The 21,465-nt window shown below is 36.4% G+C and overlaps 2 protein-coding genes across 7 annotated transcripts in view; one reads left to right on the top strand and one right to left on the bottom strand.

Annotated features, from left to right (window-relative positions):
- casd1 (CAS1 domain containing 1) overlaps positions 1-3,295 on the top strand; it is a 33,236-nt gene extending 29,941 nt beyond the window's left edge. The window contains exon 18 of the mRNA XM_003222114.4: positions 208-3,295. Coding sequence (XP_003222162.4) covers positions 208-471 — 264 coding nt within the window. The 3' untranslated portion in view covers positions 472-3,295. The remainder of the gene's footprint in view (positions 1-207) is intronic.
- Positions 2,048-21,465, bottom strand: part of sgce (sarcoglycan epsilon) — a 45,096-nt gene continuing 25,678 nt past the window's right edge. For 3 of the 6 annotated variants that reach the window (XM_062983853.1, XM_016994331.2, XM_008112536.3), the window contains 11 exons: positions 21,089-21,211; positions 19,450-19,607; positions 18,292-18,364; positions 16,240-16,438; positions 15,044-15,206; positions 11,649-11,860; positions 10,748-10,774; positions 9,186-9,374; positions 5,930-5,973; positions 5,082-5,116; positions 2,048-4,445 (listed from right to left, as the gene is read on the bottom strand). In XM_062983853.1, the coding sequence (XP_062839923.1) occupies positions 4,395-4,445; positions 5,082-5,116; positions 5,930-5,973; positions 9,186-9,374; positions 10,748-10,774; positions 11,649-11,860; positions 15,044-15,206; positions 16,240-16,438; positions 18,292-18,364; positions 19,450-19,566 (1,110 nt within the window). In that variant the 5' untranslated portion in view covers positions 19,567-19,607; positions 21,089-21,211 and the 3' untranslated portion in view covers positions 2,048-4,394. The other 3 variants (XM_016994333.2, XM_016994332.2, XM_016994334.2) reach the window with 3 other exon arrangements.

Here is a 21,465-nt window from a genome sequence, read left to right as displayed (position 1 = left end):
GACCTAGTCAATGTATAATAAAATTCTGCTGATTTGAGACCTGCCATTATGTCCAGTCTAAAACATTCTAAGTTGCCATTGAAGAATGCTGCAAGACAAAAATAAAGTACTGCCGTTTTATGAAATAAATTATTACACCTTTTTCCATCAAGACAGAAGAGGAACACTGTGATGCATGCCTAATACTTCTTTATTTTCTTTTTTCAGCTTTTTATCTGCCAGTACCACATCTGGCTGGCAGCAGATACCAAGGGGATTTTGGTCCTTATTCCAGGAAATCCCATGCTCAACATTATCGTCAGCACTTTTATATTTGTCTGTGTGGCACATGAAATTTCTCAGATAACAAATGATCTTGCACAGATTGTTGTTCCAAAAGACAATACGATTCTACTGAAAAGGTTGCTGTGTGTAGGTTTATTTTTTTGTGGACTTCTCTTTTTATCATCCATTCAAAAACAGTCAACATAATTTCTCATAAATCACTAGAGTGTCACCTTGGGCTTCCTTTGTCTGCCTGCGCCAAAAAAAGCCCTAAATAAAATCAACTGGAATTACACAAAACATCACACAACTTTTAAGAGTATGGACAATGCAAGAAAGAAGTCAAATGAAGACTACTGATATTGGTAGAAATTTCACTACTTAGCATGGGGAAATACACCCATAAAGGAAAAAGAAACTGCATGTGGAAAAAATACAACTTTTTTTTTCTCCTGGAGTGATATTTCTGTTTACATATCTTTCTAAAGGTTTAGCTCGACAGAGACATTTAGAGTTGGTTGCATCGATTTTATCTGGAGGCATTATATGGTTGTTAAAAAGTACTAGCATAACTGCAATGATTATATTTGTATTTTTAAAGGAAATGCTTTTATTGCAACAAATAATAATCCAGCCCCCCAAATTTCCTTTAAACAGTTTAAATCAGTGTACTTACAAAAATTCAGCACTCTACCCAATACAAAATGGCTTAATGTCTACAGCTTGTTTTTAAACAATGTGTGCTCAGATTTTTCCTGTACTAACTGGGGAATTTCTGAAGGTTAGCAACATGTTTTACTGGTTAATGTGTGTTAGTTAAAATAATGCATGTCTAGGACACCCTTCAAGTCCCAGACTACAGTAGATACATTAAGGGAGCTCCATTGAGTGTAGTGCAGACAAGACATCCCTTATACACATACAATTAGTGGGTCTACTCTAGTTCGAACTAACATTTGGATTTAGTGCTCCAACATCCATGTTTACAAAAATTAGCATAGCATTTCAGTGAATATCATTTTCAATTGTTGTGTGTATGTGTGTTTCATAACTGACATGTTTGCATAGCCTTACTTTGAATTTTTAAAAAACCATGTGGGGTTTCTTCACTGTTTTCAGCATGTGCAATCTCTTTGGCTGGACTCCAATGCTGTACTTCTGCTGGCTGCTGCTGTTTCTGCCAGGGTCAGTTATTTCCCCTTAACCCCCATGTTGCCTTCTATAGATCTGCTCTAGAGAGCTCAGAGGATTTATGGAACAAGTTTTGGGGCACCATTAAGAGAAAAGGGGTTCTGATTCTGCTGGAGTTTGACATGGAAGTACATCCCTGGATCTTATCCTTTGTACCTTACAATATTTGTGTCATATGTTTGTTGAAACATAAGGCTCTTCAGCCATTCTTCTATCACTTCTCCCTCTGTTTCCTGCATACCACTATAATTACATCTGAGGAGTGATGTAGACTATAATTAAACCCTTTCCCACTGATGATAACTTCATATAGACTAGAGAATTTTATATCCTGCAGACTACATTGAAGAGGTCAGGTACCTAAAAATGTGGGGTTATTACCTCTTTTTTTTTCATTCAAAAGAAGGTTGGTTTCTTCTTTGGTCAAGAAAATCCTTGAAACCTGCATTAGATTGCAGGAGAAGAAAATATTACAATTGACCATGATTCAAAAGATGGAACCCCTAAATTTCTACAAAATCAGTTTTTTGAGTCCTGTAAATGAACTCCGTGTTTTTAAAGTGTGTTTTCCATAAGCCTACAGATACTGAGCTTTTCATTCTTGATTGAGCTTTTTCTTTTTTTAAAGTGATTTTTAAATTCTGTATAGACATTTAGGATTATTTTCATTTCCATTCACAGTCCATTCTTCCCTAACCACGCTGTGTGGGTGTGAAAAATACTTAGCAGCTCAGACTAGAGAGTGTCATTTAATTTCTTCACATGGTACGTTGTATTTAGAGTTGAAACTATACAGTGTCCTATATTGAAATCTATGGATCTCAATTCCAAACAGTATATGGATGTGCACATTTTGTGCATTTTTCTTTATAAAAGTTGGCACCGAAGAACCATCAGACTATTTTTTCAGCAGTACTAATTTCATAATACAGCTTGAGAACAAGTGCAGTTTTATTTGTAGGAAAAGTTTTCTTTAAAAAGAGAATTATTTGGCTCTAGGACAGATGTTGGGAACCTTTGGCCCTCTAGGTTTCCAATTCTGACAAGCACTATCTAGCATGGTAAATGATAAGGGCCAGAACTCAATGGGATTTGTAGTCCTAAATATCTGAATGCCTAAAAGTTCCCTAACCTTGTGTACAGGCTCCTGTCAGTCTTGGCCTTAAGAGGCTTTTTCTTGTAATGCTTATGTTTCAAACTGTTTGAGCACTTGAAGAATGAATCGACAGTCTTGCTTTCTACGCATATATGTATTAATGCCTTTCAATTTATAGGAAGTCTTTTTATTGTGTATCCCTAAGTTAGAACTTTGGGATTGTCATGCCAGGACAATGATAATCATGCAGGGGAAATTCCACTGAAGAATAATAGATATTTGCTTTCATTTGATGCTTGAGTTGAACCTTGTTCTATTACATTAACGAACGGCAATGTGTAAATTCTGTTTTGTCATTTGCCTGTTCATTTTCACTGGTGTCAAAAGTTGCCCTTTGCCACTAATAGAAGCATTTGATTTGTATATTTCATTTCAGTTTAGCTGAGCACTATAGTTATGGTTGGAAAGTCATGGGCCACATGTACAAATGACATTCATAACATTACCGGGCAAGAAAACTTTTGTGAAGCGTGGGCTTTTTTGTTATGTTTATAAATCAAGTATTGTAGATATTTTATTTATCTGTTGTACAGATTTGGTTAAGGATTGTTTTTTATGGTTGAAATATTGCACTTGTTTGCTATTATTACTGTATGTTGGATAAAGTCTATATTTTCTTTTAAACTTGTGTGAAAAAATATGAAGTAATTTAAATAAATGTGCTGTGGGTGCTTTGTTTTTGTACTGAAAAGAGCATTATTTAAACAGAAGTTTCCTTTTTTTAAAAAGTTCTGTAATGCTTGAAGTTATATGTATTCTTATCATCAGAGAATACTAAAAATGGGTTATGCAGAAATTAGTACTGGATCTTGATATCTCTCTTCCTGACTGCCATAAAAATCCATTTTCACAAATAACTCACGTTTGCCTTCATGTATTTAGAATTGCAATATATCTGCAGATCCTCAAATTGCTTACTTCAGTTGAACAAATTCTGGCTGTTGGCTGTTTATTCCAGTTACTATCCTCTACCGAAACTGAGTTGTAGCTTAGCCAATAGGAAAGATTTTAACAGTTAATTTAACAACTGCATCTGAACAATAAATTGCTTATAAAAACTCATGTCACAAAAAGTTTCTTATGTTTTAAAAATGAACAGGAATACATAGACATCAGTGATCAAAATTATTCTCATTTGAGGTTTTGCACAATAAAATGTAAATGTTGACAGACCAAGGGCTTTTCAAAAATAAAAATGTAATCTTTGAAGAGGGATTAAAAAAGCCATGGGTAATTAAATGAATCAACATTATATGCAAATTAAAAAACCCCAAATTTCTACAAGCTCATTAAGTATTGCACTGTTGATGTTAGGGAAAAGAAGGCATGTGTAGGAGTTTCTTTCTTAACTGACATAAGACATCAATGGGCCTCATTCATTTGGTTCATTTGGTTGCCAGTGCAGTGCTGGAGGGCAGTATTGTTAGAGGAGTCCTGAAAGCATTAGTATAAAGATGAATGTGTCTATTGCAGGAATGTATGTTCTAAGGATTATTCAGCTATTATTTTGGAGTTAGCATTTATCACCTTTGTACAAGGTACTATAAAATCTAAGAACGAATGGTTTATTTTAAATATTTTAATATCACAAATATAAAAGTTAAGATTTTACAAATTTGTTGTAAATGTTGAGTACAAAATAATACAGATTTAATAATATGGAATTTATACCATCAGACACTGGAATATTTAATACTGCATGCATGCGAACTTTTATCAGAAAAATTCATGCATCATCGGAGCAGATAAGGAAATAAAATATGATCTTGGCTGTTTCATTTAATTACAAATTGATTGCTTCTGTAAGTTTTCTTTCCTCAGGAATGCCATTTACCTGTAAATGACAATTTAGACGTGTTAGAAAAATAAAAAAACCAACTAAATGTAGTTTTATGTTATCCAAGGAGAATGTGAGACAAGCTTTTTTCATCCTTAGGTGCACTAGAATGTATATCACTGATAATTTATAAACCAACCTTAGAAAACCTAATCTTCTGGATGAACAATTACACTGCCTAAATCTATTATTTACATGTGCTGTATATACTTTTGTATAATTCAAGGGCAGGTACTGGGGCCAAAATTGTGGATTTTAATATGGCCCATGGATAAGCTGATGGCCATACTGCAGAGATGAGAAAGCACCAATGCCAATTTTCCTTGGCCACCACCACCATTTCCCCACCTACGCATTTAAAAAGGCCAGAAACAGTGCCATGGCAGAGAGAGCAAAGAGGTGCTTTCATTCTTTTCCTTAATAAGCTTTTACCTTTCACCTTCACTGACATTTGGCGTGCAGTATTCACACGGACCCATGGTTAAGTCAACCCAAGTTTTTTTTATGTTAATTTTGGACTAAAATGCCTCGACTTATACAGGAGTATATAAGGTAAATTAATTCAATTATATTTACAATTACTGAATGTTTCTATCTTTTTTTACAATAACCAAGCAGCATTAATATACTTGCCTCCAATCTTTGGAATGTTGTCATTCGAAATTCTCCTTCAGTCCCCGAAAGCAGTAATAAAAAACAATGATTTTGAATACAATGCCCTCTTTAGTTGGTTCAGGTGCAAATCACCAAACCGCTTAGGAATATTTAAAGACATCTAAGTGCATGTCACTTCTCTCTAAATTGTACAATCCTGTTCTATTTGAATAATCTTAAAAGGGTTACCTCTGCTAGGTTTGTTGCATCGAAAACAAGGGAGTTGCATGGAACTTAAAAGATGGGGATAATAGCTTTACGGTTTGGGGAAGATTTCATAAGAGCTATCAACTGTTACACCAAGTTGGCAGTTACACACAACTCCATTCAATTGTGAAATGAATTCTAATCTCGTAAAACCAAAATGCTTTTGTTTTACAAGCTTTGGAAGACTTGGTTGGTTTTATTGCACATTTCAACAATCTTCTGATTGTCGAAGGCTTTCATGGCCGGGATCACAGGGTTGTTGTATGTCTTTCGGGCTGTGTGGCCATGTTCCAGAAGCATTCTCTCCTGACGTTTCGCCCACATCTATGGCAGGCATCCTCAGAGGTTGTGAGGTAACACACACAGAGGTTGTACCTCACAACCTCTGAGGATGCCTGCCATAGATGTGGGCGAAACGTCAGGAGAGAATGCTTCTGGAACATGGCCACACAGCCCGAAAGACATACAACAACCCAATCTTCTGATTAATCTCATGCTTGCCATTTATTTTCATTTTAACTATTAATTTTTTGACTTGGCTGCAATTGAAAATATTTGTAGATAGGCTCTTTGAACAAGTGCACAGAGAATAATAATTTGAGTTTTTAAACAAAAGTCACCTTCTGTTTTCTGCTGTGGAATCTGAGTCTGATGTGGCAGGTTTCTATAAAGGATAAGTTAAAAATATGTTACGTGAATAAATGAGTCAATGAATGCTATTACAAAATATAAATTTTAAAAAACCAACACTTTCCTGAAATAATTCAATTTCCTAAAAAGGTTTAATGATGACATCAAACTATAGTTAGTTTCTTCACTATAAACACCAGTTGACGAATAGAAATGTTTAAAGGGATATGCCTGTATTTCTTGATATTTTATTCCTGGAATAGTCCATTAAGTTCCAGAGATGCTGGATTCACTTGTCAGATTCAGAGGAAGTTATCTGGACCTAGTATCTTTTGAAAAAAATGTATATGGATGTAATCTCTTTATTAGGCCAACTGAAACATCCCAAAAGAGGGAGAATGCTACAGATGCTCAAATCAGAATTTATTATGTACAATACTGAGTTGATTACTGACAAGAAACAAAAAAGCACTGTTGATGATTCAATCTAGAATTATACATTTATTCTTGTATTCTCTGTGACTTGCACACACAGATTCCATAATCTGAATACCTGCTTCTCCACTCCTCCCTGGTTGCTTTGCCATCTTGCCTAAGTAAGAGTTCTGAAAAATTAAAAAGCTGGCAGAATATTTTGTGCCATTGGAGACAGCCTAAATATGTAAGGCATATTGATCTTACTTCTGTTGCTCTAATGGAGATTCTAGATTTTTTTTCCAATTACCAGTTTTAATAAAAATCTATGTTCAGTTTACCTAGTCTGGAGTCAGTCCAAAACAGAACAGTAATAATGCCTTCCGTAACTGAAGATAAAGAAGTCAAGGATAGCAGTTCAGAATAAATGAAAACAAATTGATTATCTTAAGAATAGATTCCCCTTTCAAAGCTCCACAAAGATGTGGTGGTGAAGGATATAATTAATACCAACCACTAAAATTATAATGTAATTTATCAATTCATTTCTGATTCTGATATGCTGGTAACTTAATGTTTCTGGGCATCCACCAGGGGGAGTTTAGAATCACAGAATGGCATCAAGTTTTTGTCTTTTCGGTTGCCTACAGAGAACCTTTCCTATACTGTTTCTTCAGCAAATCACATGCCAATTTCAGTCTAGCCCAAGCTGCTCTCAATTTACCACGCTTACCATGGCCGTATGACTCAGCAAGCAAGAATGAAGATCAGATGAATTCTTAGAAACATTTTTGCCCCATGCTCTATTAAGAACAGTATATAAAATACTTGGCAAGCTAAATTATAGTTCTTTCTCACCACCGGAACACATCTCTCATTATTTCCTATCAAGACTGCAGTTGCCCACTGCCAACACATGAATACTTTAGATGGCCAGCAAAAAATGCTCCTTTGTTTCTGCAAGTGGATGCCTTTTCTCGTGTGAGTATAAAGTCAAGTGCTCGGTATGTGGCAAAGGAGACGTCCAAGTGTTTGCTGCGATCACCAAGCAAAGCATTACATGACCAATCCCAGGAGAACTCCTCTTTGCTCCTTTTGGTCTTGAAAAGCTTTTTTGCCATCACTATGATTTCTAGTTTCCCCATCACATTAATGTCCTCTTTCATGTAACATAAGATTCTAATGGACTCGTGTCTTCCTTATTATCTCTTCCAAGAGCCATTAGGTGTGGTGAACACCTATTCCTATGATCTCCACATTAGTTGACTTATCTACCTTTTCACTGCAGTGTTGTTCTCTTTTCTGATCCTCAAATTGGAGGATTTACTGTAAAATGGGTGGAGGAGATGGCTGATCTGAAGGCTTGGGTCCCATCTACATTGACCATTTATTGCAGTTTCAATCCGATATTGAGGAAAGTGGTTACACTATGCAGATGATTACATAGAAAATGTTAGAACCTATTTGAAGCCCAGATGATGATTACACAAATCAGAGAGCACTGATGCACATTAAGAGCTTTCTTTTGCATGCTTTTGTGGGAGATTGTCTGGCTGCCACAGTTTGAAGCTAGCTTTGAACTTAAGTGGTCAGAGTAGATGGGTCTAGATGTGCTAATCCCATCTGGCATTTCATAATTATGAGGCCTAAAACTAAGATGAATGCTAAAGCTAAGGAAAAACTTAATGAACTTAATGAGGCTGGGGGAGGGGAGGTTCAGAGATTGATGATGTTTGTGGCAAATCAGATTTTCCCATAAATAGTGGATGTTAAATTCAGCACCAATCATTGACCGTAACTCCTGTGAGCATTTCTAAATGGTTCTAGAGTGAGTTATTTCACACCATTTTCAAAGCAGTCATTTTTTAAAAACAAGTCATTTTAAACCACCCTTTTCCCCCCTGCAGGCAAACATATTTAACTGGCTCTGGTTTATCTGTTTCAATATCCCATGCAACAATATATGGCCATGATACCTCAGCTAGTGCCACGGGCCAGGTGTCTCTTCTTAATGAACACTCATTAACTGCAAAGATTTGATCCAACGTGGACTAATGGACTCATGAATTCTAAAGGCCTAATCCATTATGGCTAATAGTTAATGATATGTGGCGTTTAACTGGGTTGACCTTGAAGGAACTGGGGGCAGTGACGGCCGACAGGGAGCTCTGGCGTGGACTGGTCCATGAGGTCACGAAGAGTCGGAGATGACTAAACGACTGAGCAGCATGTGGAGTTTGTTTCCAGAAAACCACCAAGTCTATCTGGACTAATTTTACATACATGTATTATTTTGCCATAAACTGCAAAAAGCCCTGTACTGAAATGATTTGATTTTGATAGTTTTGATCTGTACATAATACTTTATTCCAAGCCAAAAAAAAATCAGTTTTGGGGGATTTGGTACTTTTTGGAAATGAACTCCATATATGGCAAGTGAACTTTAGAAACTCCCCCTTCCAAATCTGAATAAGGCCATCTGAACCATTAACAGAAATAGTTGTTTTAGGAGTTACACCAAATCATTTTGTGATAGATCCCACTTGTTTATGGTTTTCAATTAAATATGTTTTTATTATGAAATGTGACCTGGAGCCCTTCACCATTTCAGTTTTATTTTAAAATTTCTTAATGAGGTTTGCATATGATTAACATTTAACAAAAGTGCATTACAGGACTGTGTAACAAGAAACTTGATACCTTAAATGCAGAATCCAAATTATCTTACAGCATGAGGCTCACAGTGCCATCTGCATAATGAAAGGTGTCAGCAGGTCTAAAACAAAACTCAATTAAAGCATCTTGGCTATAGACAGGTTTATTGGTACTTACTGCTGTGTCTGCATCAGTGGCATGCTAGTATTGTCATAGCTGTCTGGGTGAACAGGCGGCACAATCTCCCCAGTAATCGGGTGAAACACCGGAAGCGTCGAGAGAGGCCATGCTATCTCTCTGTGTTTAGACATTTCCCGAAGTTCTTTTGTGGATTTCTGAATTGCACTGTGGTGCACCAGCTGGATGCTAGATCAAAAGGAAATAACATTTTCCCCATATTTACTGGAATTGCTTGTCTTGTAAAAAAGAACATCACAGTATTTCAAGTAATTTGACAGATTATGACAACCCTGTTTCAAAAGAACTTTATAAAAAAAAACACATTCTAGATTCAATATTGTTTAAAAGAGAGAGAAAAGGCTGGGACAATTGTTTTTAGAGAAGAGCCAGACCACATAAAGCACATTAGCAACAGCCAGACCTCACTCTCCTCTGAAGGCCAAACGTTCAAGATCTGATTGCACTGCAAATATCCACTTTTTCTTTCAAATAAGGACTTCAGGAGATGAACCGTATCGGAGCACAATGAGGCCGAAGAGAGAGGGGTAGACTCTTTCCCTCACTCTCAGTTTCAATCAGCAGCCAGTGGGGTCATGAACCACCACTGGTCCATGGACCGGACCATAGCACTTATTTATCAGAAGAAAACAAACAGGATATACACAATCATTTATATAACTTCATCTCTATTTGTTCCCCTAAGGGGAAAAGTCTTGATAACTACAGTGTAACCCATCAGCCTCACATAAGTTAGTTGTGCTCTCTGCTCTAGAGCAGATTCTCAACCCTTGGTTCACCAGGTGGAGTTTTATCTATGGAGTTTCATCTACATAACAAAAATAGTACACGCTCATACTCTAGAACTGTGGTTTAATTTTTAGTCCCTTAGATGCTTTGGACTTCGGTTTTCAGAATCACTGATCATGTTTGCTCAGAGGTCATATTTCCCAGACTACTGAGAAGATGAGGTCCAAAGTATCTGAGAGACTAGAAATTAAGCCTAAACCACTGTTTTAGAGTATGAGCCTGTAGTGTTCTTGTTACGTAGATGGAACTCAATAAAATCAAGTGTAAATGTTTACTTTTGAATTTGGTAACATTTATTGTTGGGGTAAACAATTTCTGGTCTAATAGGTGCTTTGGACTACAACTCCCACAATGTCTGCCATTGCCTATACAGGCTGGGGCTTCTGGAAGTTAAAGGTCAAAGCAACTGGAGGACTCATGATTTATCATTCACTTCTTATGGATTGTTAATAATTATATACACAAGTCACACTTAAAGTACTCCACTTGTGGTTTTTTCCCTTTACCTCATAGAATTAAAGGTAATAAAATCACTGAAATTAATATTATATTTGGATTCTGATCTGTTTTATTATGAACTTTTAAACCCTTTTTATTTTACCCTATTCACTACATTTTTTTCAAAGCAGCCATCATAAAGATGAAGAACAAGTTAAGGAAAATGGGGATGGTATACATGTATGAAGCATGACAGGCTACTGGGAAATGAAAATTAAATGATGGAAGAAAATAACAGGAAAGAAGACACTTACTCTGGTGTTTGCATGTTTCTCTTTTCCCTAAAAATAAAACAAAAGTTATGAATTAAATAATAGCATTGATATTTGGAACATTAAATCTAACTGCTGATGGAACTAGTACATGATATGGAAATGCTAGCCCTGCTACAGCCGGTCATGATTCCAAGAAGCTGTGCATACATGCAACTGATAACTTTGTGCATCTCTGAAAGCATCAGTATCTTTGGAGATTTGTCAAAGAAGCTCCAATAGGCAAAGAGGCAAACCGTACTTAAACAGAGGATTGCCTCTTCAGCAATGAGAGTAACTATGGCAAACCAAAGGCTTCAGCTGTTCCTGGAGGGGTTTTGGATTCTCCATATATACAACTTGCTTGGATCATGACCATTTATGCAACCTGGGAGCATTTGCCACAATGTTTATGAGAAGGCATGGGTGAAAGCACATAAAGAGATGATAGAGATGGAAGACACATACACAGAGAAGTGAATATGTAGGTTAAAAGGACAGATGCTGGGCTGAAAGGTTCCTAGAATATGTGTATGTAAAACGGAAGAAGTTGTGTTGCTTGCTGCTTTTTGTTTTATGCACTTGGCTTTTATAGTCCTAAATTCAGTTCACAATCTTGATAAGGTTTATTTTAATTGTTAAATATGTTGATACCTGTAATTTCACTTCAAATTACTACCTTTTAAGTCATTTTTGTGGATGGGTTCCTCAGTTTTGCAGTTTCATAATAAATCAAGCAATATGTTCAGTTTCAAAGTTGGCTAATTGGAGTAATTTTATTGCATATTTTAGAAATGATTATACCTGATTTTATAAACTGAATTAAGCTCAACTACTGAATTCCTCAGGTGCCTGTAAAGTTGCAAAATTATACAATCATTTACAATGGTTTCAAAGTACTCACACTCCTTCCCTTCGGCAGCACATAATATATGCAAGTATTAGAAAAAGCACCAATGCTATCGCAGACGGTATTGCCAATGTAATGAGGAAATCAGAATAATAATCCCGGCTTTTCAGACTTTCAGAGGGGGGCTTGTACTCGCCAATATCTGGTAATATGCCTTCTCTATGGACCACGTCTTGAGAAGTAAAAACATGCTGTATTTTATCAACCTGACATGAAAAAGACAAGAGTTACATTAATTTTTTAAAACAGTGATCAAAAGCCAGAAAGCAGTACAGCTAAACAATCTCCATTTATCTTAGCAAAGCTGAAACACTAGACACCCTAATGCACAATTTATTTTTAAGCAGGCTTTGTACCACAGTATTTGTCTGCAGAAAAAAACGAAAAACAATACTTCTGTTTAAAATACATAACATGATGTCTCCATATAATGCTAATTTGAATATAGGAATTATTAAAATATGCTCCAGTTAGTTGAAAAGCAAACCATCTATAAACATTTTGCTTCCCTGTTTAATAAACTTGAGCTTATTTTAAGCAACAGTTCTTTGTTAGCTTGAGGGGAGGGGGGGAAGCAAGCTATAAATCTGCTAAAAAGAAACTCAGTTTTGGCTGATTACGCCTCTAAGGCACAAGAGAATGAGAAAAGGAAGTGGGCACTATGCAAACTCCCATGTTTCACAGGAGCTCCTTTCTGTTCATGCATGTAGCTCTAAAATACAGTTTAGTGCTACATATAAATACAATGGAAAACCACTTGGTTAATAGCTTTTGTTTTCATTTTGGAACATTCTGGAGACAAGGACTTGGAGCAATGGGTTCAAATTACAGGAAAGGAGATTCCACCTGAACCTTAGGAAGAACTTTCTGACTGTGAAAGCTGTTTGGCAGTGGAACTCTGCCTCAGAGTGTGGTGGATGCTCCTTCCTGGGAGGCTTTTAAACGGAGGATAGATGGCTATCTGTCAGAGCTGACTGTACTTTTTCTGCATGGCAGGGGATTGGACTAGATGGCTCACGTGGTCGATTCCAACTCTATTATTCTATGATTCTATAATGCCATCAATCCACTTCATTACAATCAATAGAGTTTTGTTTGCCAAGAGCAGAAAATTGGACACAGTTAATGTTTAGCTCCTGCACCAAAATCTGCTTTTAACGTTCTTCCATGTAAGGAACCATTGGGACAGGACAAAATAAACTTTTGCAACTGTATGAAACATAAATCTTGAAGACTGTCATCTGTCAAGGATTTTTCTAAGTTCATTGCAATTGTTACAGTGCTCTGCCGTGTTTGATAATAAGGAAACCAATGTAAGGACACTTGAACTCCCTTGACTGAGGAGGCCACCACTTGCTACTTCTTAAAAATGTTAGAGAAATGGATCCATGACTGTCAGAAAAGCAAGCAGTCATGCCCAATCACCTATTCAGCAAGGACAGCATAATTTCTGACAATCTGAGGAAAGCGAGGCACTGAAAAACCTAGCTGCTGTTAGGAATCGTACGTGGAGTATCCATTATCACGTCTGATTCTTCCATTCAATTATTTACATATGGACTCTACTTGGACTGGGGCAGAACTGCAGGGAGGGGAAAATCCCAGAAAATTCTATAACTAATGTTATAGCAATTAACCTTGAATTTTGATCTCTATATTAGCCCTTTAGAATCCATGAGCATTCTAGTCCTCAGGCATCAGAGAAATGATGAAAATGATAAAAAAAGTTCAGAATTAATCCCCTGCACTGAATTTTTGACAGACAACACATAATCATGATTAAAGATGTGTTGAGCACTGCCAGTTATTGCTTTACTGGTTATTTATTATCTAAGATTAAGGATTGTGTTGCCTCGAGGGAAACAAGGCATTCAGAGCAAATGTCAGGGCTCCAAAGAACTAGTACCGTAAGTGTTCATTCTTAATGCCAGTTGTTAAATAATGATAAACAGTTTAGAGATTGCATAAAATCTTAGTTAAGACTATTTCACAATTCTACCTTGCTAATACAGAAATTCAACGTGGAATCCTTTGCATGCTAATCATACTCTGTACCACACAGTTCTCACAGTGACCAGTCAAATGCCTGTTGGAAGTTCATATAAAGGATGTGAGCCCATCAGCACCATCTTTTTATGCTTCCCAATAACTGGCATTAAGAAGCATATTATTTCTGGCACCTGAGGTAAATGTGGCTATCATGATGGGCAGTTATTGATAGTTCTGAACTTCCACAATCTTGTCTAATTCCCCTTTAAAGCCATCCAAAGTCACAAAAAAATCTAGATTTGGCTTTGGCTTCCTTCTATCTGTCCTGAATCTTCTTTGAAGCAGCTTCAACAGATGATTCTCCATATTATGACGGAGGGAAGAAACAGAGGGGTGTAGTAGTTTGAGTGTTGGACTTCATCTCTGGAGAACAGGGTTCAATCACCGCTCAGATATTAAAACCTGCAAGATGATTTAATTATTTTATATTTTATCTCTCTCCCAAATGAGACTTCCAATAGAGGAACTCCAATAGAGGATTAGCTAGAAATACCAAGTAATGATCAAAACATCAAAACAGAGTAAGAAAAGCTGAGAAAACAAAACTGTTGCTGCGCCTGCCCAGTAAACTCTCCAAAGATAAAGGTTTCCACCAGGCACTGAAGACCACACAATGATAGGGACACCCAAATTTCCCTATGGGGGTTAATTTGAGTGCACCACAATTTTATTTTATTTATTGATTAATTAAGCTATTTCTACCCCATCATTTTTCGCAATCGGACCCAAGGCGGCTTACAGCATATAAACCATATATTATAAAATTAAAACATAATTACCAAAGTTAAAACATTAATAAAATCACAAATGAAAAAGTTTAGCTCATTTCCTTAACCAATGGAGCTCATATAACAGGTTCCTCCTATCATCCTGAACATTCTTAGAATCAGGGAGTTATAGAGTTGGAAAGAACTTCCAGAGTTACTGAATCCTTCCTTCTGACATGCAGGAATATACAACTAAAGCAATCCAGACTGATGACCATTCAAGTTATTTTTAAAGACCTCAATTGAAGAGCCCACCATCTTCCAAATCAATCAATTCATCTATTGCACAGCTTTAACTGCCTTGATTTCAACTAATTTCAGAAGCTAAGCAAGATCAGGTTCCCAATAGGGAACCAGAAGAAAATACTTGGCATCTTCCGATAGAGGAGCAGGGGGGAAAAAAAGTCCAGAAAGACATTGATACCACTAGGCTACATGGACTGAGGATCTGACTCAGTATGAGATTTCCTGTGTTACTAATAAATTATTAATGTATTTGCATAATTTATCCTCCATAATTTTATTCTGAAAATAGCTATGAATGCTGCACAGTGAAGTCAACCAGTAACTCACCAAATAGATTTTACACCAGTCTATTTGGAACTGACTCCGAAACTTTTTATCACAGGTTATGACAGGCTCCATTTCTTGACTACATCTTAGCTGATTTTGTGGATTTTCAAATTCTCGTAAGCAGGAAGAAAAAGTAACATCTGCACCAACCATAACATAGACCCTGCAGACAAGAACGTTTTTGAACAGTTATTGATAAATCTTTGATCAATGGGATGGACCTAAATATTTTCTTCTGTGTTTACTTCTTCATTGTTTCTGCTTTCCAACTCATTCTCAGAAGCATGGCATAAAATTATTGTCTACAATGATGTTTTATTAAAAAAACAGGCATATAAAAGCTGGAAGCCAAATACAATCTATGGTTCATATTATCTGTTAATCTTTGCTAACAGCACCTTTCAAGACATCTTTTTAAAAAAATAATAATATCAATAAAACCTAATTAGTGCCAAATACAGGAATATTTAGATTAAACCCATGAGAATTAGTGGATGTTAAATTAGTTGTGTCTTATGAGTCGACTGATACTAAATGAGTCGGCTCTAAGCATGATTTTGACCTTCTGAAGATAAAAAGTATCTGAAAGCGCCACATTTTGCTCTTGTATAAACTGATTTTATTCTGGTGATCTACAGAACGTTTTCCCCATTGCAAAGTAGTCCCAGGGAATTCCCATCCTTACCAAGGACTTTTCAATTCCATTCTCCAGCTTAGTTTCAAATAGACCACCATTTCCCAAAGTAAAATCTGTATCTCCATTGCTATCTGTTTGCACTATACTGAAACTAGGGAAGAAAACTCCTAACCAAAATCAACAGAAATCAAGCAACGAAAAGAGAAATGCTAGCAATAAAATGAAATAACCTTAATTAGTGTAAGAACTTTAGCAATTTGACTACAGTATATTGCCTAAATAATTAAAAAAGGCTCAATGGAAATTGGTGAAAGTCAATTTCAGAAATATTGCCTGAACCTAGATGCGGTTCATGATTGGGATGAAGGGAGGGGATAAAGAACATAAGAGGTGAGAGAAATCTGGGATACTTCAAGGAAGAGTTTGGATGTAAAAAACACAAATTTATAGATACCAAAACAAAAGAACTGGAATGTTTCTTTCCCTTTCTGGATAAACCCTAAATCGGAATCCAGTTTAGTAACATCTGCTATTTAATCAACAGCGATTGCTTACTTACCCTTCTTTCATATTATTAATAGGAAGTGGGACTCTGCCTCCCCTATCCAATGCCGAAGTTATGTTTATGGCGTTCAGGCGCTCTGGTTGCCAAACATTTTTCACAGCTCCAAGGAAGTCTCCAAGGACCTCACTTGCCAGCATTTCCTCTACATTCATGTTTTTAATGAAGAATTCTGCTTTATATGGTAAAGGAAAATCTGATTGCAAAGAGAAAATTAGTTGTGCCTTAGATTCTTGTTAAATTTCCCAACAAGCTAGAATATGCAATTGGAAACATACCTTTAGAAATGTGATAATGAAAAGTCCAGGACCCTTTATTAATGAATTTATGGCTGGGAAAAGAAATTCAGTCTTAACCATGGTTACAAGATGGAAAGCTCTACATCACAAGTGGGGGCCCTTCTATGAATGGCTAAAAACCTGGAAGTAACTGGGTTAAAAGGGTGGGGGTGGCTAAACAACATTTAGCCAAAGTGCAGGTAGAATCGGGTTAACAGCTGAAAAGCACATGTTAAAAAGATGCACTTAAAACCCAATTCCGTCCGAAAAAATGCACACCTTCACATGACCATATATCCCTGCAGTCATGCAAAACACGTGCTTTCTTTCCCTCCCCCATGTGGACTGCTTAAATGCATGTGTGCTTTTTAAAAGCCCAAAACAACTGATCAGCTCACCGGGCTGTCAAAACATAGAGCCACAGGCACACAGATGGCTCAAGGGAAGCAGAAGTGGAAAGCAATTAGAACTCTCTGAAACTCTTTCTTTTAATCTCTATAAAATTAAACAGACTTTGAATTAATAATAGGGTGAAGAGATAAGAAATCTGCTTGTGTTTACATTAAGATATTCACATCTGCGCATATGAGGTCCAGCGCATAACAGAGTGAATTAAAAAACATAACTACTTTTGCTGGAGGTCTCCTGTCCACCCTACACCTTGATCCGGTTCAAAGAAAGATGTGAGGACGGCAGGTGAACATAGCCCAGGACTGAAATATCTTTGTGTGGATCTGCTCTCAGGTACAATGATTTTTTACCCCAAATTTTAAACACGCATTCTAGTGTTGTCTGGAAGCGCCCCAAGTCTCCATAGTTTGACTGGTTGTATCTCAGCTTCAAACTTGCAAGGCTTTTCGCCACTTTCTGCACATAATTTTCCTTTTTCGCTTTCTAATTTATAGAGATCACAGTTCGCTTTCAAGACACTATTAGAAACCCCATTTTCAACATTCTGAATTGGAGGAATACCACAATTTGCCCCAAAGTTTAGGATCAATCCAGGAAGTGAAAGGGGGAACTGAGCTACTGAATACTTCCATGATTAAATATTATTTTAAAGCAAATGTAAATGCTAGGGAGTTGCCAGGCTTAAGAGCTATTATAAGTTCATAATGACTGGGAAACTCTGAAAGTTGGAATCTAGAAAAGCAGATTCTCAAAGCTTTCAGAGTTGCTTTGAAGTTATTTCTAAACACATGATGTATCCCGAGGCTCATAATCCAAGGATCGGCACTCCCTGCAGTTTAAATTAATGGGCGAGGCAGAGTTTCCTTATGCAAGCTATTGTGGCAAATCTTAACATTTCCAAACAATTTTATGAGGATGAAGTCCTCTTAACACTGGTGGCTTAGAAATAGCCAAAAATTTGGAAATTAACAAGTAGCATCTTTTCCTTCACAAAATATACTGTGCATTTAATTATGTTATGGTAATGTAGTATATTGGTTTGAACGTTGAACTAGGACATTGGGAGAGATGGGTTTGAATCCCTGCTTTAACATGGAAACCCGCTGGGTGACCTTGGGCAAAAAAATACTATCTGAGGAAGCCAAAGGCAAACTCCCTCTGAACAAATTCTGTAACAAAAACCATGCAAGTTCACCTTAGGACTGTCATAAATAAAAAATGTCTTGAAGGCACACAACAACAACAACAACAACAACAACAACAACAACAACAACAACAACAACAACAAAATTAAATACATGGCATTATTTATCAGCTTTATAATTTAAAAATAAAGCCGAGCAAGTTCACCTGGACATACCTTCTGCTGACATTATATTAATAACCAAATTATGTCTTGCAGTCTCAAAGGTACGCCTGTTGTATGCAGTGATCTAATAAAACAAAACAACAACTTGTTACTGAGTTTCTGACAGTGATCAACAGATCTGCATGAGCATGAAAAATGATCTAGGCATACATCTGTTTATTTCCAATAGTTAAAAATTTCAGATGAAAAGGCGAGCAGCTTATAAAGATAGTCTATCTCCCCAATCTTACAATCTAAAACATGTGACATAAAAGAAAAAAAGGGATAGAGAGCAAGGAGGGAAAAGTAAATCCAGTAATCACTTCTTAAAGTTACAATTCTCATAATGATCTGTTGGTAAAGAAATTACAGAAAGCCTGATGAAATTGCTCTTCTATGGTGCGTCTACACTGTAGAATAAATGCAGTTTGGCATCACTAACTGAGTCAGGTTAATGCAGGTTGACATCACTAACTGAGACTGACTCACTATTGAGACAGGTTTTTCATGACTAACATATGGGGCAGAGGGCACATCCATACCTCGCAGATTAGCTGAATCTGGAGCCAAATCCAAACCCGGGGCTGTCATTTACACAGCTAGGTATCAGTCATTCTGACTTTGCTCAGAAGTAGCTGCGCACCCTGAAGACTGTTAGTCTTCGATTCAAGGTGAGTCTGAGGTTTTTGGCTAATGTAGACAAGTTCTAAATCATCAAACCAGCATAAAATGCGCTAATTTACTAGACAGAATGGTAGAAAGGCAAATCAAAAGAGCTGTGGTCATGTTGGCGGGGGATAATGGGAACTGTAGTCAAACTCATTTTGATGGATAGGAAATAAGATTCAAGAATGAGATAGTGTCATTGCAAAGTCCTAAAATTCTGGCAGCTGACTTGGTGAGGCACTTTTAAATCCATTCATTCATTAGGCATTACAGGTCACAAGTATCTGTTTAACTCAGAAATATGGAATGCCAACAAGATAATAACATGGAAGTATTTGGTAGAGTTGTTTGAACTACTTTATTTCCAAAAACTAATTGTGTTTTTCTCATTATCAGTGCTACAGCAGGTAGTACTCATATATCATCCCACAGCACACAAACCTCTACAGCAACATGTTTGTGTCAAACTGTCTGCTAAAAATAAATATTCTGAAGAGAACATACCTCAATTATGGTTGGTTTGCCCACACTTTCTATAGTCGGTGATCCATATAAAACTCCATCACTATATGGTGTTCTTTGAATATATCGTAACCAACCAGGTCTATCAGGGTAACCCATGAGGTTTGTGTTAAATGTTATAGGATCGTTGTTTAGCTCGCCTAGATAAATAGGACATTTGATGTAAAATACAGTTTAAACATATCAAAAGCACTTTATTTTGATTGGTTATGTACTTCTTCACTGATTTTGTTCTTGAAAAATGAATGTTCTTTCCAATTGGAGAAAGTTTGAGCCATTTTCAAAGACAATTTGAATTTTAAGACTTGTTCTGCACAAAATTCAAATGAGGCACTTTTGCACTGAAAACAGCACTTGCTATGCAGAAAACATCAACACTGAGCTCCCTGTATATAAAATATTGTTTTGTACAAAAAAGTGAGAATTCTGAACTGTGAAGATTTTTGACACTCCAGGTTTCTTCTCATTAGTTTAAAAAAAAATACGTTTTTTCAAACCATTTAAAATATTTTAGTATTCTTTCCTTCCCTAATCACAATGCAATATCAATAACAACAGAAGCAATGTGTTAGTTGCTACTATTAATAATACAATATTACAATAAATCTGAATTTATGTACAATAAGTAAAAATGATAAGAAAGCTAGCACTGTTTAGTGGTTTGAGCGTTAGACTTTTGAGAGCAGATTCTGAATCCTAATTCAGCCAGGAAATCCACTCAAAGACCTTAGGCAAGTTACATTCTCTCAGCCTCAGATGGAGGCAAAGGCAATCCCTCTTCTGAACAAATCTCACCACTACAATAGTTTCACTTTAAAGCTGCCATAAATCAGAAATACACACACAAATAAACAAAATTAAAAAGGCGTGATTTCGGGATAATTTCAACCAACAGTAGTACAGTATCTATAAAAATGTAATGAGTAACAGTGATCAGTAGGAGTCCTGAAACACAATTGCGTAAACTTTTGCAAAAATCAGTGCCTAGTAAAACCTATTAAATACAAGTGAGTTGTTCAGTAAGGCTTTGGTGTGATGCTCTACAGAGAGCTATATGGCATATTAAATGTTAAAACTGATAAAAAGTTTTACCTCTGCAGAAGTAAGTCCACATTTTAAAACAATGCACATGAAGTAGAGAAAGAGGGGAGATGTTTGAAGGGAAGAAACAAAACTTTAAAATAATAAATTAGGGTTTCATCTTTAATTAGAACTATACCTCCGTTAGTAAGCAGGCATGCAGGGAAATTTAGTGAAATTTGCTCTGGAGTGATAATAATAATAGTAGAAACAGCAACAAACAATAATGAATAAAATTACCATGTTTATTGCCAGTCAGAATTACATTGCAAAATTAATCTGAATTGTATAACGGGCGAGCTCCCGTTGTTAGCCCCAGTTTCTGCCAATCTAGCAGTTCAAAATCATGCAAATGTGAGTAGATCAATAGGTACCGTTTAGGAAGGAAAGTAATGGCACTCCATGCAGTCATGCCAGCCAAATGAAATAGGACTCTTTGGCTTAGAAATGGAAATGAGAACCACCCCCCAGAGTCGAACTCCAAACCTTTACCTTTACTATATCTTGTTCATGTATTTTTAATAATGGAAGTATTTCTTACCAGGCTTTGGATAAGGAGGAAATTCCCCTTTAAAATACTCCCTCTCCAAAACATGAACAAAGAGAACGCCAGCAGAAGGATATACATTCCGATCAGACTGAACCTTTGAAAGGATTGTGAACACTGAAAAGCAGTAGAAAAAAGAGGCACAAAATGAAACAAGTTAGACTTATTTAAAACAGTGTAACATATCCATAAATGATACAGGTTTAGTATCCCTTATCCAAAATGCTTTGAATCAGAAGTGTTCCATATTTTGGATTTGGCCCCCCAGATTTTGGGATATTTGTATATTAGAATACATATATACTCAGATATCTTGGAAATAGAACACAAATCAAAAGATAAAATCCATGTAGGTTTCATATACACCATAT

The sequence above is a fragment of the Anolis carolinensis genome, chromosome 6 (assembly GCF_035594765.1).
Source record: "Anolis carolinensis isolate JA03-04 chromosome 6, rAnoCar3.1.pri, whole genome shotgun sequence".
Lineage (NCBI taxonomy): Eukaryota > Metazoa > Chordata > Lepidosauria > Squamata > Dactyloidae > Anolis > Anolis carolinensis.
Note: the sequence above shows the minus strand (reverse complement) of the source record. Positions and strands in the feature narration are given on the sequence as shown.